Here is an 18,220-nt window from a genome sequence, read left to right as displayed (position 1 = left end):
CGCAGCCCGTCATGTTACAAAAACAGATTTACAAATACGCTGCCAGAGAAAACATCAACACAGTGGACTATTAAAATCCAATGTCCCATCTTGTTCGTGTCCGATGGAAGGGCTACCGATACTAACTCACATAGTACATGTGTAAAATTGGTTTGGGCAAAGCAGGTATAATATTTTCGCATATTACCACAATGAAGTTGCATTCAGTGCGATGCTCACATAAAACACATGCCTTAAAACACCAAATTGTGCTCTACCGTCTCGTTGGTCAGACTGTAGATTATGTTTAAGAAAAGGGGTGGAGTCTAACCTAATTTTAGCCTACACGCGCTTCTGCGCATTCCCTTAGAGGTGATTACACAGTTGAAGACAATCATAAACACAAAAATGTTGATTTATCAGAGGTGTCAAAAGAAGGCGGATAATTAACCATCCTTTAAATGTAGAATGCTCGGTTTGGTCCAGCGTACTGACGAAATAACACTATCAATAGAAAACGTACTGGATTTGACTTCTAAAACTCTTGGTTTCACTTAGTCGTTATTTCTCATTACATATGAATTCCAATCTGTGCTGGTTCAGACATTTATTGGTGGTAAGCAGCTCCAAATGTACAAAAAATGAGGACAAGAAATGCAGGATGTGCCGCTGGTATCCATTGGAGCAGCAGGTTTTTGGTCCTAAACATAATGCAAGAAGCACAGTCACATTTGCATATTTAAAACGTTTAACACTTTTAAAACACTTGCCATTTTACCCTACTTCTCTGGGGTGTTCGAAGTCAGTTAGTACCCAAGGATGATATAAAAAACTTGTGGTTGTGTCCGGAAGGCAAGAAAAAGCAATCTGGTCAAAGAAAATTTCTCCAGAGGTCGCAAGCTCCTCCCCCGTAGAAGTCTTTCACCAAGGTATAGTTGTTAGGCTGGATCCACAAGAAGTTAGGTTGGTTTGAAGAGAATGCCGGCCACTGCTGTCCATCGGGAGGAGTTGGTTTCCTGAGTGAGATAGGAGATATATGTATCAGGAACTGAAGTTACAGTCGGCATAAAACCTCAATTTGTTATGGTGAGCAGGTCCCTCGGAGCAGGCACTAATTCAAATACAGCATGGCGTGAAATAAGCCTGAGCTGGTGGCTGGGTGATTTCCTGAATCTACTACGACTTTCAAATTGTTAGTGTAACAATGCTCAATTAGGTTTTATTTGTTTGACAAACAGATGTATGTATTTGACTGTATTGCCCTTCTGCGATACTCCTCAATGGATTGGCAGTATGTACAACCAAATAAATAAATAAATAAATAAAGATAAATAAATAAATAAAGCATCTGGTTCTATCTCTTTGTTCGGTTTCGGCCTCTAAAATGTTATAGGTCATGTCCAGATTATATATACAGAATTGCGTTGGCTCGATTTCTGAAGCGTTGTACTGGTGAGCCCAAGAATTCGGGTTTTATTTCAGGCAGTGGCAGGCGCTTTTCTGGTGGATGCGGAGCGCAAAAACGCCCGTGTGTCGACATTTAGGTCTCCAGGTGTTCAATCACCCGTTGTTCATAATTAATGTAGAGCCCTCCACTGCGGCGCACCTCACATCCAGGAGTAGCTTCAGAGGGCTAAGCCTCACAACAACAATATTAGGTACACAGACTCTTCACCAACAGTCAGCATGGGTATTTTCCATGCTGTGAGGCATGTCAACCAAGCAACAAACCTGTCACGACAGCATGTACTATTATGAGCAATATGAAAGGGAACACAGGAACGCGTGGCAAACAGTCTCGAAACAGACTCGGAGCGATACGCGGATGGCGCTGTAAAAAACGAAGGGGGAAAGGAGGGCGCTGTGCCACTAACTGTTGGCACTCCCACCGCGCTGGAGTTTCTACAAAGCAGCAGCTTAAGTAATTTCGCCGATGATATGGTGTCGTCCGAAAGCCGATAAGACGCACGGTGGGAATGGGAACAGTTGTTAGAACAGCGTCCCCCTTTCCACCTTGTTTCTGACGGCGGCCGCTGCGTATCACTGATAGCTGGGTCTGAGGGTGTTTGCCACGCGTTCCTGTGTTCCCTTTCATATTGCTCATAATAGTACATAGTTGGCATCCCCTTGTAAGTACACCTTCTCACCCTCTGCCCTGGGTCCTGCCATCTTTGTCCTGCTTTGTAAGAATAAATTGTAGGTATTATTTGAAACAGCATGCTTTAGACAGTTCTGTACAAATATGAGATAAATAAGCGAAGAGCCACTTATTTTGTAGCTTGAGATTACATTGATGATGCGAAAATCGACGGCTAAACAAATCATAGAGTAGGACGTCCTACTGGTCTAGCAGGTGCTACGCAAGGCAATGAGAAATTCAGGCGAAGCTTATCACTCCTGGTCGGACCCAGAAAATGGATCTTTACTCATAGCGTCAATCTGACCTCCAAGCCCAGCCAAGTACAATCTAGCACCTCTTGCGGTCGCGCATTGAAAACGTCTAACCACTCGTTCGTCCCAATGAGAGGTCTCATGATAGCGGGATATGATGATACAGTAAGGGCGTGGATCATCACAAAGAGATACAAAGAGGCGCCCTGTGCAGGTGAAGCGCCTAATCGCTCTATCGTTCCAAGTGGAGCGGTGCGGAGAAGGGGACAAGGGAGAGAGGCAGAGCACGCGCCTTTAGAAAATGACACAAGGAGACGCTGGACGCAAACAATTTCACTGCGCGTTCACGCTTAAAGGAGCCATGAAGAGAAAATGCAAGTTGGTTTTATTCGAAAGATTTCGTGTTTTATAGTGCCCCCAGCGCTTGTCCGGATACAAACGGTGCTTTATTCACTGAGAAATTAAACAATTTAGGTTAAAATTTTGATTTTCCCGCTCAATCGTGCGTTTTCGTGGTCCCAAGTGACATCACGGGAACCGACCGCTCTGCAGCCTAGAGTACCTTCATTCACGCATCCGCCGTACAGGGTAGATACACGTAACGCTGGCGCCGCCATGTTCGGTTGCTCGCTCGCCGCCGAAGCAAGTCATTGTGTCAAAACCGCGCTAAAATTATCGCCGCAACGCGGTTTACTGAAGAAGTTTGAATCATATTGTCTGTTTCGCGTTGCTAGGTCTCGTGGGAAACGAAAAGAATAACGCGTTGAGCCCGTTGGCCCAATTGCGGCGGCACGGGACCGTTCAAAGGTTGTCTCCACCCTGTAGCGGTGTTGGTTTGTTCCCGCGTTTCTTTACGTTCCGTAACCTAGATGGCGCCACCATACCGTGGCAAGCGTTTGGTTTGTTTTTGCCCGCATTTAAACCTGGCTTGTTTTTGTTCTGGGAGAAAATATTCGTTCCCTGAAACAGTGCTCGCTCGACAAATGGGGTCACGTAAGACACCGTTGCTTGCGTCAATCGGCCAGTGTCGTCTGAGACAACCCCAAGCCCCGTAGTGCTGTGCAGCTAAACCAAAGCATGCTGTGCGCAGTACGAACAGCAGAACGCATCAGTACTTCTGTTTACATGTGCTTTCGTAACTTCCACTGTTTGTCTCATCATTCCTATTGCTTTGTAAAGAATGTGCCCTAAATTTAAGCGCAAATCGCTCGTTCGTCTAGTTTGTAAGCTCTACCAAATTTGCGTCTGCTTCTGCCAGCCTCCGCCAATCGCAGAGCTTAGCCCATGTGACATCACAGGTTCTGTTGCGGGAAATGAGCTGGTGGGTCGCATGACCATTCCCGTTTTTCCTAATTATGTAGCTTATTTGAGCGAAGTTTACGTTAAAAGTGGTGTCAGTATGATTCTAACGAGACAATCTTTTGAATGAACCAAACTTGTGTTTTCTCTTCATGGCTCCTTTAAAGCCCGGACTGCGTCGCGCGGCGTTGGTGTTTTGCCTTGCCCTGCAATTCCGTGCGCGTTCACCGAGCGCTTAGGCGTGCGCGCGAGAGAGAAAAACTTTATTTTCGGTCGGACTAGGACCTATTGGTATTGTTCTCTCAGAAGAACCATGGCCAGCTGGTCAACTAGGGCCGCCGACGACAACCACACTCGCGAGTATGGAGGGGGAGGGTAGGGTAATGAGGGGACTGTTGAGCAGCGGGACAGAGAAAATCACTCCGGCACGTCTCTACCTCTAGGGTTATCGCTCGGACGCATCCTGTCCCAACCGCCCGTCTACGTACGATCAAAAGTAGAAACAAGATAATTTGTTTTCGCGTTTTTGCCTTCCGCTCCGCTCCGGGTAGCCCCGCTAAAGCCTGGTTTCTTCTCGCTCCGTAGCGCCCCGAAACCTACGGACGACCCTACGGATGATTTTTGCGTTTTAGTTACCCGTAGTCACGGAGCAAGGAATACTTCTTTCTCCGTGCCCGTAATGTGCAGCGGACCGGACCCTTCGGACCAGCAGCGCCTTCTGGCCAAGTTTGGCGTAATCAAACAGAACAGAAAACGATTTCGCCACTTTAACAAAGTAAAACCAGTACGAACGGCTTATTTGTTTATTAAGTATTGTCACGTGCAATCGTAATGCGTTACTAAGATTCAAAAATTACCAAGATTCAAAAATAAATTTTCGACTTCACGATAGCCAAGCAATAGCCAACAAAGCTGCGTTCCAGATTCATTCAAATACTTTTCGACGGCAACGATCCAACGCGGCGTTTTGTGTAGTTTTAAAATTGGCTTTTAAATGGGTTCGCAGTCGCCACTTCTCGCCGCAAGCACAAGTCCTCGGCGATGCAGAACCGCTGTCGTGGTTAGCGCGCCAAACAATAGCCCAAAGCTGCGGCACTCGTCACAGGCGCGGCATTCATTTTAGAGTAAGCAAAGTCGTCACGCACCTGCGTGAGGGCGTCCGCATCGCTCCGCCGGGCTAGCGGAGAGAGCCGCGATGGTCCGGTCAGACTGTACCACGGGCTGGACCGTGTTTCTCGCTCCGCTAGCCCGCTTAGCCGCTAAGCGGGGAGCGCATGCGCATTCGCACCCCCGCTCGGCTTAGCTGCTGACCGAAGCGTAAAACCGCCAAACTAAAACTCTCCAGTGAGCTGTCGCTGGGCAAGACTGGTCTAACGGCGCTCAAGCTCGGCAAATTTATACGCAGGTTCCGTGTAGCCTACACGTCGTGTGTTTACGAGCTTCGTAGGTCATCCATCTACACAGGGTGCAACCCTTACAAAAATGGTTATTGAGATTGAATTGAAAGTCAATTGACTTTACTCAGTACATTGTGTTGACAGTCAATTGACTTTGAATAGAAATTTTGTATTGAGTTCTCGTTGAAAATTGGCCGCCGCGTTTCAATTGAAACTCAACGCTGAGTTTCAATTGAAAGTCTATTGACTATAGTCAACATGTCTGTTGATTTTCAATTGACTTTCTGTTGAGTCTCAATACACTTTTCCTGTTGAGTTCCTGTTGTGACGTGTCAATTGAAAGTCTATTGAGAAAAGTCTGTTGAGTTCCAGTTGAGTCTGTGTTGACTCTCTATTCATTCTCCTGTTGAGTTCCTGTTGAGAAATGTCAAATGAAAACCTACTGAGCATATTCAAGACAGCCCGTTTGATTTCCTGTTAGTTTTTTGTCAAGTTATTTCAACAATTGCATAGTAAAGTTCAGTTAACTGTACTAAATATATACTAAGTCTGCTTCAATATTGCAAAAACATTCTAAAAACTGTCGTCAAGGTGTCCAATGAGCAGGCGAAATAGTGAGGTGTTGCATGGCAAAGCTTGCTTTATTGCTCACGAAAGCATCACGGGAGGGCTGGAGCCTCGCAGGGTCCACTTGCCTACTTGACTGTGTAGCCTGCAAAATACAAGAAACAGACTTGTTTGTTTGCACCAGTCAAGTACGAAATGATGATTGCATCCCTTCTCATTAAGCATGCTGGTTTAAGTACCTGGCTATTTTAAAAGTTACCTGGCTTGTATGTTTGGAAAGCAGGGAGATAGCAGTTCAACAAATGTATAAGCTTTCCTCAGATTTTAATGCCGTAAGCCAAGCTAGCCGCATCAATTAATTCTACAATTGGTAGGGAGTGGAATGCTTTTAGTAGAATGCCTTCCACATTAAGGCGCCTGAAATCTACAGGAACGACTATGTTTCAAGGCGGCAGGGAGCCAAAAAATCACCCGCATGGGTCCGTAATCGTGTCTTCCACATCTTTCAGGCCCAAAAGAAATCCAAATAGGCCTATAAAGACTGGTAGAGCCACTACCTGACAGGAGAAACCCCAAACCTGTGCAAAAGCATACCTGTCAACCTGTGGATTTTGTTTTTTGAAATTTTAATGCTTGAAATCTCGTAAAACAAAATTAGAAAATTCTCAACTTGCATGAACTTGTTTACAAAACAAGCCTTGATTAAAAAAACTAGGATCAGATGGTACTGTAATCTAAAGTTACTACATCAGGCAATCATCGCAAATGGCTTTATGAATGGATGAGCACATAATACTTTGTGCTTACCGACTAGTGGAAAAAAATACATGAACCGTGATGAAAAAAAAAACGTGGCAAAAAGAACGTGACAGGAAAACTACATAACTTGAATTTCGCAGTCTTTTACACTCTTGTAACGCTGAAGTATGGTGTGTGCCTTGCAGTACGTTTACCAAACAAGTAGCACTAAGCAGCAGCTTAAAGGGATCATATGAGACATGGGTATATCCACATTTTTGCCTTCATCATAACAATGCCAGAGGGGTATACCAGTATAACAAGGCCGTCTAATGCCAGTTTACACACAAGGAGAACACGAAACAGTTTTGTTTGGTGAGGGGAAAAACATCAGTTTCTGTAAATGAGAAATAATTTAAAAGCTTGTATCCCTTTGCTTGGCGAGATTTTCTATACACTAGCAGCACTAAAACAGTATAGTGATACCATGCCGACCAATCATTTGGGTAATTCCTAGAGGCTGAACATCTGTCAAAACAGATTGACTAAGCCCTCGCGCAATGCCGGTGTAGCATCAGTCAGTGGCACGTCTGATGCCACATTCAGCCAAAATGTTATTCAGTGATTTTGCTATTACTCACACCACATTCAGCCCAACTTATTCAAAACTGCTCCGAGAAAGGCAGTCAGCAGGTTGTGATTAGAAGCAATGGCAAATTTCAATTTACGCTAGCAAGTCGAGCAAGTGCTTAAGTCAAAACTGGTATTCATCAGTTTGAAAGTTTGACGCCTGTGCATGTTCTAGCGCAAGCTGCCTAGCACCTGTGACAAAAATTGGCAAATGAGAAATTCACGGAAAGATACATGGAGAGAATTGGCACTTAGTGGTAAAAGACTAATATATGACAACAGTGTGCAGTCTGTTTCCAACTACTACTAACGCAGCAGGTTTTTTTCTGCATTGGTTTCAAAGCCAAAGTGTCTGCTTGCCTTTAGGGTGCCGAGGTAACACATCAGACTTGTGTAAAGATGTTTTGGGTTTAAACCCTACCTTCTGCGGATACATAGTCTCTATTTTCCAAAAGCAATCAATGAATTTGTTATATTCTTGGGCATTATTTTTTTAGCTGGGATGAAATACGGTTTAGGCCACATTTCTCACTGCTCTGCACTCAGGGAACGCTCTTTCTCCAAGCAATCGTTCAAATTAATACGCAAATATATTGCTGGCTGCCAGCACTTTAGCTTGCAAGTATATTTTACCGCCATGTCTCCTAACTGGTTGAACACACTATCCTGTTTGTGACTGGTAGATCTGCCTCTCAGCCTAGCGCTGTCAGGTGTGCTTGCATGGCACAGTATTCGTGCGTTTGTTATTGATCCGACAGGCACTTGTTCGATTCAACCTCTTTCATTTTTTTTTATTTTCGTTAACTTCGTTCGTCAAACATTTTATTTATCTTCATCATGGTGTTCTTTCTTTTTTTATGACACTTCGTACTAGGTAATTCATGGCTGCTGCTCCGTTCTGTAGCGGCACTGCATCTGGGATTTTATTCATTCGTCAATTGCCTTCAAAGGTTTTGTTAGATCTTTAGCTTAGGATACATACAAATATAGAACACGCGAAAGCAATACAGCAGCGCGGAAGACAATAAAACACTGATTGATGTCAAAATGTTGTGTGCCGGTACAATAGCCTCCCCCTTCAATTTGTTACACTTACGTACAGTATTTTTGCAAGGCTGAAGTGAAATCATACCCTTTAGGTCGATCTGGAGACGGCGGGAATAAAAACACTGTTCATATACCGACAAATAACCAAGTCGTGAGTATCGCCATTCAGGAAGGTCTGCACAACATTTGTCATGATGAAATGTACAGTGTGCGTCAGGCTTGTCTAGGGCAAGCGAGCGCACGGCTCCGGAGCGTGCTGGCGACATCTGCTGATAACTGCTGGGTTAGAGATAGCTTGCCATTGCGCGTGCGCGGATCTCGGACAGGGTCGGGCCGGTCGTCATTTCGCATGGGCCACTGTTATTTGCAGACGCCACCACCCACGACGGGCACTGGTCTTCCCCAGTGCCAGCCATGAGCGGTGACAGGCCAGATAGACGCGCCGTTTGACGCGTTTATCGCAGGCAGTTACGTAATCGCATAAAGCAGCGAGCGCCAATCTTCTGCATCTCAAGCGCACCAAACGGAAAGCACGCAACAAGAATTCACTGCAGGGATTTCGGTGGAACCTGCTGTGCGATTACGTAAGTCCCTGGGGTGATAATGCACCGCGTCAAATAACGCACTGATCTCCGGCGTCACCGCTCACGGCTGGCACGAAAAAAAGAAGCACCCGTTGCGGGTGGTGGTGTCTCCAAATTTTAGAGGCCAAAGCTGAACGACGACCGGCCAGGGCCTGTCCGAGATCCACGCACGCGCAATGGCAAGCTATCTCTAACCCAGCAGCTATCAGCAGATGTCGCCAGCATGCTCCGAAGCCGCGTGCTCGCTTGCCCTTGACAAGCCTGACGCGCACTGCACAAGAGCGCTCGGAAAGAATGAACTTCCTTACCTTATAACAACGTCGCTCCCAGCGGGGCTCCCAGCGTGGTGAAATTGACGGATTCCAAAGCGTGGCTAACAGGGATGGTAACACCTCACTTCGCAAGCTTCTTCACCGTACGATCACAGCGCACAAACACAACACGACACACAAAGGATGTTCACCGGCGGTATACTCGGGAACAAGTTAAGAACGGCACCAGCTCATGTGCGGTATCACTCCGCCTAAGCGACGGACCCGGATGTCAACGGGCGCGCGCGTTTTGAAAGGAGACTGCCACGAATGCGTGATAGCGTCTGCCTTTTCTCACGTAGTTTGTTTGGCGTCGCTGCAGCAGTTTATAAGCATATTAGGTGTAAAAAGATACAAAAACGGTTCGTGCCATGTTCAAAATATTCCCAGTAACGCGCTACTTGTGCTGCGCGGAGTGACATCCGGCTGCGGTGATGAGGCACAGCGGCAACTTCGGTGCCGTTCTTAAGTTGTAACCGGGTATAGAAGAGCGCATACGATGGCTTTTCCTTCAATAAATTCGATGTATCGCCAGCTGCACTGCAATGTCTGACCTTCGATGCTGGTTGAAAAGATTCGCACACGGCACATAAGTCGTCAACAACACGAGGAAAGCTATAAATTTGCACAGAACAGCGAGAACGACCGCACGACCGCACCACGCCGGACCCCGCACATCCGGGATTTCGACCAAGCGACATTGGCTTGGTTTCAAGTCGGTTTGCGATGGCTATGCCACAGCTACGCATTCTTGTGAAAACTGAGCGTGAAAACATTGACACGAGATGTCAAAAAAACCTACGGCGGCTTGTGAGTCCTATGTTAATATTTACAATAATCTTTTATAGAATTATTACCAACCCCTCTAGCAGCAGTAATAATATTATATTGCAGATAACCGAACTCCGCCGAGGTCGCAATGTTGGCTGTCAGCGCCACTGGCGGCAGTGGCAACGCCGCGTACTAGACATTCGTGACAGCGCCGTCACTTCAGCTTAGCGTGGGAGGGTGCCAGAGGAACCAAAAGAACTGGTTATCGCCGGGTGTGGAGGTGGATGCACGTCTTTTGTGTCTGGGCGCCCGCTTCGGCGAACTGCAGCAGGAGAGAGGACGGAAGAATTCTGGAAAGTCCAATCTTTGAAAACAGCTTCAAAGTTCTTGATCTGCTTGCGGGCGCAAGATATTTGCTAGGCGCTTGTGTTTGAGAAACGTAGTCCGCGGACGTGTTGACATCGTTAGCGAGAGAGCGGTTCGGAGTGTAACAAGCGGCACGCTAGCCCACTAATTTGTTCGGTTTCTCTTTTTTTTTTTTTTTTTGTAGTGGCGTGAAGCAGTGTCAGGCTCGTTCTTTCTTTTTGTGACCCTGTGCAGTAAAGATGAGTTGTTAATCAGCGCTTCAGTTTGTCTTTCTTCATTGTTTTCTTCGTTTGTTCGTTCGTTCAGTTCGTGTGAGCGGCGGCGCCTTGGACTGGCGTACGGAGTTCTTTTGCAGTGAAAGAACTGTTTTCACCTGTTTTAATAGAGCGTAGATGCGCGTTTGCTCCTTGTGGAATTCTCTGCATTCCACATTGCTGTTCTACTGTTATCATAGACAGTTCACGGTATCCTCAAGGAAAGTTATGTATGACGGGGAATAGAACTCGCGTCCTTGGGCTCAGACCACGGCGGGGTGCGCGAGTGATAACTGGAGTAATGAAGTTCACGAGTGAACGACGATGAGGCCAAGCCTGCGTTCGCTTGTTTTAAAAGTTCGCTGTGTACAAAAATTTAATTGTTCTTTTTTCGAAGTTTAGGGATTTACACCAAAGTTTTGCTGTTTTTTTTCTGAGTGTTTATAGGCACAATTTCGTTACTGGAATATTCTTGTGCGTTTGGGTTTGTGAGATAAGTATTCATTTCTGCAAAACAGCGCTGTTAGTATCGTGCCTCCACAGAAAAACACTGAATCATCGCACTAGGATGCGATGTCACATATGCCGTTTGTAGATGTAGCAGATTGAATCGCGTTTTAAATGTACCTCCTCCCCACCTACCTTCCCGGAACACAAGGTATCACAGCATTGTATGTGTGAAAAGAGGTAGGGGGAGTGACGACTTGTTTTTGTCCCCAGAACTGGGACCCGAGATGTGTAGCCTCCCCCCCACCCCCGCCTTTCCGTTTTTTCCCGGCGAGATATGCATGCTTCATGATTCCGCTCCAACTTTCCCGGAAGACTGACTTCGAATATGTCCACTGCCGCTAAAGCGGAAGCTTAGCAGCAGTAGTGTAGATTGCTCACTCATTATGTCAATGCGTGCTAAGGTATAAAGAAGAAAATGCGCTGCTATAGCAAGGAAACGATTCCGCGGGAGTCACGTGCCAGAAGAGATGAGTCACTAGAGTTTTGTCAATGTTTATTTCCATTGTTTTGTGCAAAGCATGTTGCGGCAGTATTTGGGGAAATGCAGTCAAAAATTGTCCAATATAATTGATTTCCCCACTTAGCAGGTATAATTATTATTTGGGCGAAGATGCTGCCGGGCGTTGCGCTGCTGAGCACGAGGTCGCGGGTTCGATTCCCGGCCGCGGCGGCCGCTTTTCTGATGGAGGCGAAAAGCAAAAACGCCCGTGTGTGCGAGATTTCGGCGCACGTTAAAGATCCCCAGGTGGTCAAAATTAATCCGGAGCCCTCCACTACGGCGCGCCTCATCGTCTGCGTTGCGTCGGCGCGTTAAACCCTACAATCAATCAATCAATCGAAGATGCTGCTGGTAAAGGCTACTGGCCTAAGGAGTTTTATCAGCTTTGAAAATTAAGCTCGAACCATAAAACATGGACAAAAAAGAAGGACACTGGTATATATTTAAACAACGTAGCACCAACTAGCTCGACTCTCAATTTTACTTTATTTTTGTCAGTAGAAACTCTATTGAGTTTCAATTAAACGAAGTCATTTGATATTCGGTTGAGTTTTGTCCATTGAAACCTTGTTGACTTTTTATTGACTGCACTCAATAGAAATGTCAATGTATAATAAAAAAAACATAAAAGTAACCTAGTAGTCTTAATTCAGCAGACACAGTGGGCAGCGCTGAAAAAAATAGCCCTTCAAAGTGTATGTTTCAGCCTGATGAGTTTTGTCAATTGGTTCTCCAAAGAGTTTCAATAGACCGGTGTCAATTATTTTTGTATTGCGTTTTCTCAATACAAAGCCTTTTGAGTTTCTACTGACACATCTCAATAGCCAATTGAGTTTGAATTAAGTTTCTGTTGATTCAATTAAAACTCAACAGGAAAAGAATTGAAACTCAAAATCCATTTTTGTAAGGGAATGACTCATAATTCTTGAGTTGTGCTGGCTGGTTCGCAATGCACTAAGGCATAATAAGGTAAAAAGTGCGAACAACAAGGATGAACATAGACAGCGGACGCTAATGTGAAGAACAGGGCCCATACAAAGGGCAAGCACTACGTTGAAGAAATAGGCTGGGCTGCTGGGTGAATATCGTTCTTCTACACATTGTTCTTTTATTTACCACGCGGCCTAAATTGGTTCTGTCAACAAGCGCCGGGTCCAAACCCGCAGCAGAAAGCAAGACGAGAAACGGCAAGGTAAAAAAGAAATTGTGGGTGCGCCTCTCTCAAGAAAAGATATGTGGAACCACGTGTAATCGGCCGCTGCCAGCTTCCCACAGGGAACGCCCGTCCACCATCTGATAAAAAGCATTTTGGAAGGCTCAAGGTCATTGATGCAACCCTACCTCTTACCATTTGACAATTCCATAACTGTAGCTACATTTTCTTCATTTTCTCGCTTGTTCCTCTCACACACCCTAAAACGATCGTGCAAAGATGATTTGCCTGTTAGGCAATGTAGCAATGTCCGCCGGCCGTTTATGATAAAGAGGGTCCCACACATCCCGGCTAGAATAATTTTTCCCGAAAGAAATGCCCCAGACTACTACACGCAATGGTGTTACAATATATAAAGAGGGCGTTTATTATTTTTTTTAAGCTCCGTGCCGTTCGTAATAGTAAAATTTTCAGCCTCAAGAATTCACGTTGAGGCCCCTGAACGCCGACATAACTGGTGATGACATCGTACGATCTACGTCTTACTCTTCTATTTTAACACGTTTGTAGCGTAATCTGATGTACAACTGACGTTGAAGCATCTGTAAACGAAGCAAAAGCTTCTAGAAGTTAAGGGCCTTGTCTGCTCACAGAGAAAGAAAAGAAAAGAAAGAAAAGGAAACGACACACAAAGAATACCTTTTCTAAATATACTTGGTGCATTCATTTTCCGCTCAATGCTAGGCGCAATTAAAAAACGGCAGAAACCCTGTTACCAAGAAGCGCTCAAGAATTCCGTATGCTAGAGTAGGTTTAGAAATATTGTCCCATTCTGAAGGTGGTACAAAGCTACCCCCATAGCAACCCTCAAATGCCTTTGCACAAGTTGCATGCATGTTTTGTGACAAGCTTTAGTATGAACTCAAGTGGATACGGCAGCATAAGGGCGCTTTAAAGTACCGCGTCGATTCAGTCACTTAAGAGTGCGCAGAAGGTGGAGAAACATGAACCGCACGCGTTATGGGAACTGTACGAAAGCCTTCTAATGGCAAACATTTTTACCGCAGTGCCTGTCTAAAAGGTTCTCAAGAGTAAACGCAGCATAAAAAAGCCCGGCAAATCAAGTTTATCGCTGAAAAAGTTTGCAAACTTTTGAAGGGATCACTAACTTTCCACTGCTTCTACCAAGCGCGGTACGTTTGCCAACAGTGCCTAGTTTTAGGATAAAAGAAGTGTAGCCTAAACACGCTAAACACGCTTCTGAACCTCTTTAAGGGGTACTGAAGTTAGTCCTGAACCGCGTCTAACTACCATAGCACAGTATATTAAAGTAAAACAAGGTTATATATGGAGCTTTTTCGGATGATTTAAACCCACTTTTGACTGAAGAAATTCGATGAAAATTGCTGTACCCCACAGACCATCTCCTCGGCTGATTCGCACATTTCGCCAATGAAAACCACTGGCGTGTCTTTAGGGCTACGTTTAGAGGATCACTGGTATATTATAACTTTACAAATTTGTGGGAAAAAAATATTGCACAAAAGGCAAAATTTTCAAGATTCAAAATTTTCAAAATTTTCAACATATGCAACATCAAAATAGAAGTTAAAGTGGGAGACGCGAACGGGGTGTGGTGTTGCACTCGGTTCCGCCTATTTAGAGAAACTACGCATTTAGACTCCTGTTGAACAGCCAAATAGCACTTTTGTAGCAAACTGCATGCAGCAGCCGAAATGAAGGTTATCAGGTTTTGTCTTTATGTGACTCCTAAAAATGCAGGAAATTACTTTTCGGTAACAACAGCGAACCCCGGCCACAAGAAAATTTCACTAGTCATTGCTGCATCCAAATGATTCGAATTTGTGCCTTTGAAGGCCTTATTTTGCATTCTCAACAAATTTGCTTCGCTATCGTCAAGTCGAATTACTGAACGCTTCGCCACTTACCCGTGTCGGCCGAATGTCACCAACGCCTTCATAACGTAGGCGCTGAGCTCTCTGTCTTCGTCGGTGTAGTTTTCTGCCTCCAGGAAGGGTATGCCGAAGTAGTACGGAATGTCCTCCATGTGCGTAGTGTACATCCACTCAGGCAACGTTGATTTCTTAGACCGATGACCGAAGACCGAGCCGTACACTGTTCCCCCGTGGGCAGCGTAAGCTTCACTGAAGAACCGTGTGGGGCAGTAATAGTAGTGATTTCCCATGAAGTCCGAGGAAGCCTGTCTCAGACCTGCCTTGTCGCATTGGGTGCAGTTACGCAACTCTCCAATGGCTAACCGGAAGATATTGTCTTTCAGCCATTGGTAGAGGAGGTTGTTTACCGCCGCTGTGAATTGATCCGTTGCATACCCGCTCAGATCATCCTGAAGAAGCATTTCGTTAGGTTGCAGAAGGTAGGCGAATGCGCCTTCATTAACTACGACGGAAATCATGGCATCTACTCGCTGAAATAATCCCTTTTCCATGCTGTCGGATGGGAGGTACGGGACGAATTCCGTTTTGTATGTAGGAAAAAAAGCCAGAAGTTTCGGCGCAGTAGCTTCATCCGTGGCATTGACGATATCGTCTGCAGGTGCATGCCGAAGACACTCCAGGACTCTTTCCGTTTTCGTAGTAAGGTCTTGAAAGGCGTCCGCGCAGCCTAGAACAGCTGAAACTTTGTTTCCGATGCTGATGCTTTCATAAACCGAGTTCATACCTCCTTGAATAATCTCCGTTCCACTCATCAGAAACACACGATTGAAAAGCCCAACGCTAAATGGAGACATGAGATGAAGATGGATATCCATAGCACCGGAGCTCTCGCCGAATATAGTGACCAACTCAGGGTTCCCTCCAAATTTTTTTATGTTCCTCTGCACCCATCGTAGTGTGAGAATCTGATCCCAGAGAGCCATGTTTCCGGGGCCACTTTTGTCGTCAGCGTCGAAATAGCCGAACATTCCGGAACGAAAGTTGCCTGAGACAACCACTACATCGTTTAGCGCGGCTAAGGCAGCACCGTTGTATCTTGTTTCATAGGCCGACCCCAACTTGAATATTCCGCCGTGGAACCACACAAATACTGGTAAGCGTAACTTCGATGAGGCATTCGGCGTCCAAACGTTGAGGTATAGGCAATCTTCCGACAAAGGTGTCGGGATAGAAAAAACCTTCGGAACTCGCGGTTGCATGCAAGAATCTTTGGCAGTAGTTGCATTGTAGACACCATCCCACGGTGATGGAGGCTGAGGATTCAAGAAGCGCAGTTTTCCGACTGGAGGGCTGGCATATGGAATTCCTAGGAATACTTGTATGTGCTTGCCAAGGACGTCCTGCAATGTTCCGCGAACGCGTCCTTCTTTAGTCGAGACTACCTCAGAATGAGAAGCCAGCGTCGACGAAAGCAGGAGCGCCATTAGCAGTGCATATTTCCCCTTGTGTAAATACAGCATAGTAGTTCCGTTCCTGCACAGTAAAGACAAAAATATCATGTTATCAGCACAATTCTCTTACAGATTTACAGAGGCAATCAACATTTAAATATTTTAACTGCGGGCAATAATGTGGGATTGAACAGCAGCAAGGCTTAGGGACAGGAAACGAGCTTTCTGGATAAGGGAAAGACCTGAGAAGAAGATGACATAGTTCAAATTAGAAAAAACGGGACGGACCGGTGCTGTCTTTGTAGTTCGATGAAATGGCAATGGTGGGCCACGAGGGTAAAAGAGCAAATGCCGAGAGACAGGCCTTTGATATCCATTCTGAAGAGGGGAAGGCCATTAACTCAAATACGGACATTCGGAGACAAAGAATGAACTGGGGCCGTGGAGTAGGGGAGCGGATCGAGATCAATGGAACAGGCCTTCGTCCTGCTGTGTACCTAAACGGGCTGACGATGATGACGATGCACGTTTCTTCAACGCACGATATTGACAAAGTACACTTGGTTCGCCAACTTGTTCACATACAACCCCACGTTTTCATGCTGTTCAATTTATTGGAATATTTTTACGTTATATATTGAAGGTAGCAAAATCGTAATATTCCCTGACGCAACCGTTCATTTAAACAAAATGTAGTTTCTTTCTAAGGTTCAGGGTTTCCCATTAGTATCGAAAAGACTAGACGTCAGGAGCGCGGACTGTTATATGAAGTTCTTTCTTTATATAATATTTCAGCGAAAAATCAAGAGTCCTACTCATCTAGAGCAAATTATAAATACAAGAAAGGCTTACAGAAAAACACTGCATTGCACAACAGAAAGGTCGCAAGGGAGAAACCATGATAAGAGACGTTCAGTTTTTTTTTTTTTTTTTGCAAGTGCCCTCTACTTTACCGTTTTCTACGTTAAAACTTTTAAAAATACTTAGCACTTTCTGGATAGGAAATGGTAGTTTAAAAGATTATCAGTTGCACCTTGAACCACTGTTAAGCCACGTTAAAGCACACAAGAGGTCTTACAGCGACTGTGAATTCGAAAGTCAGTTCTCGTTTTTTGCTTATGCACAGTTCATGGAAAGTGCGCACGAACGACAGACTTCAAGACAGCTGTGCATGAACACTGCTAGCATAGGAAATCGCGGAAGAAGGAAGACTGGACAGGAGGCTGTTACGGCGTGATTCGCCGCATCGACTGGCATCGGTTGAAAGCAAGACCATGGGCCCTATTCTCGACTGCACCAATTGCCGGCAATTCAGGCAATTTGCCGGAAGTCTTTTCTGATTGGCTTTCAATTTTGGTCACGTGCTTCCGGTTGACAAAGCGGTTGTGTGTGCTGTCGTCATTTTGACGTTTCATGTCGTTTACGGACACCAGTTGTAAAGTTTGCCTTATTTCTCGTTACTAAAGGCGCCTAATTCTTGGCCGGCAATGAAAAACCAGACTAAATGCAGCGGACATGACAACGTAAGCCTGTCTTTGCTATTCGACAACAATACTGCTTGTAATACACACGCCCTCCTGTGATTGGCTGAGAAGGCGTGACGTAATTTAAACAGTTTGCGGGAACGATTACGTCATGCATTGGCAACTTCAGCCTGCGTAAAAGTGACGTAATGCTACGTAATAGCTTGAAAATGGCGGCTGTTTTTGTCACAAAATACAAGCAAAATAGGGCAAAAAATTGCCCCGGCTTACGGCGCCGCGAAATGTGCGGGAATTTGCAGCAGGCGCAGTTTCGCATGCGCGCTGTTTAAAGCATGTTTCCTACCGAAACAAATTATAGTTACAACAGCTTCCAAGTCAGCGATCATGGAGCATAGAAATAACGTACAGTATTTTGCTTTTATGCTTGGCAATAAAATAAAAATTATTTCTTTGGCGTAACCGCAACATAAGAGGGCAGTACAAGCCTCTCCATGACGAAGAGAACCCAATGCATGGCATTTGTCCATACTTGTCCTAGTAAGCTGTTGGGTCACATCATCGAACTCAAGAGAAAAATAACCAAGAAAAGTGACTATTTGGTTCCTTACAGCGCTGATTGAAGTCGAGCTTGACGAATGAGTGAATCGGCGACATCGGTGCGCTCCGCGGTTATCAGGCGTAGCGCTTCACTGCTCTTATGTGTCATACAAGCGATGGTATCGGCCGTCTTTTTCTCTGATCACGCCATAAACTTGTAACATAGCAGCAGACGATGACGTGGCGGCGGTGGCGGCAGGGAAGGTGATAACGCAACAAAGCTTGCATTGAAGCAGAGAGCCCAGCTATGTTACTAAAAGCGATTGAAAGAAATAA

The 18,220-nt window shown here is 45.3% G+C and overlaps 1 protein-coding gene across 1 annotated transcript in view; it reads right to left on the bottom strand.

Moving 5' to 3' along the window:
* Positions 1-551: 551 nt before the first annotated feature.
* The window catches only part of LOC144179261 (cholinesterase-like), a 39,825-nt gene continuing 22,156 nt past the window's right edge, over positions 552-18,220 (bottom strand). Inside the window, exons 2-3 of the mRNA XM_077707550.1 lie at positions 14,446-15,945; positions 552-995 (exon numbers count right to left, since the gene is read on the bottom strand). Coding sequence (XP_077563676.1) covers positions 851-995; positions 14,446-15,945 — 1,645 coding nt within the window. The 3' untranslated portion in view covers positions 552-850. The remainder of the gene's footprint in view (positions 996-14,445; positions 15,946-18,220) is intronic.

The sequence above is a fragment of the Haemaphysalis longicornis genome, unplaced genomic scaffold (genome assembly GCF_048455015.1).
Source record: "Haemaphysalis longicornis isolate Haplotype H1 unplaced genomic scaffold, Haemaphysalis longicornis Haplotype H1 scaffold_4, whole genome shotgun sequence".
NCBI classification, from domain to species: Eukaryota; Metazoa; Arthropoda; class Arachnida; order Ixodida; family Ixodidae; genus Haemaphysalis; species Haemaphysalis longicornis.
Note: the sequence above shows the minus strand (reverse complement) of the source record. Positions and strands in the feature narration are given on the sequence as shown.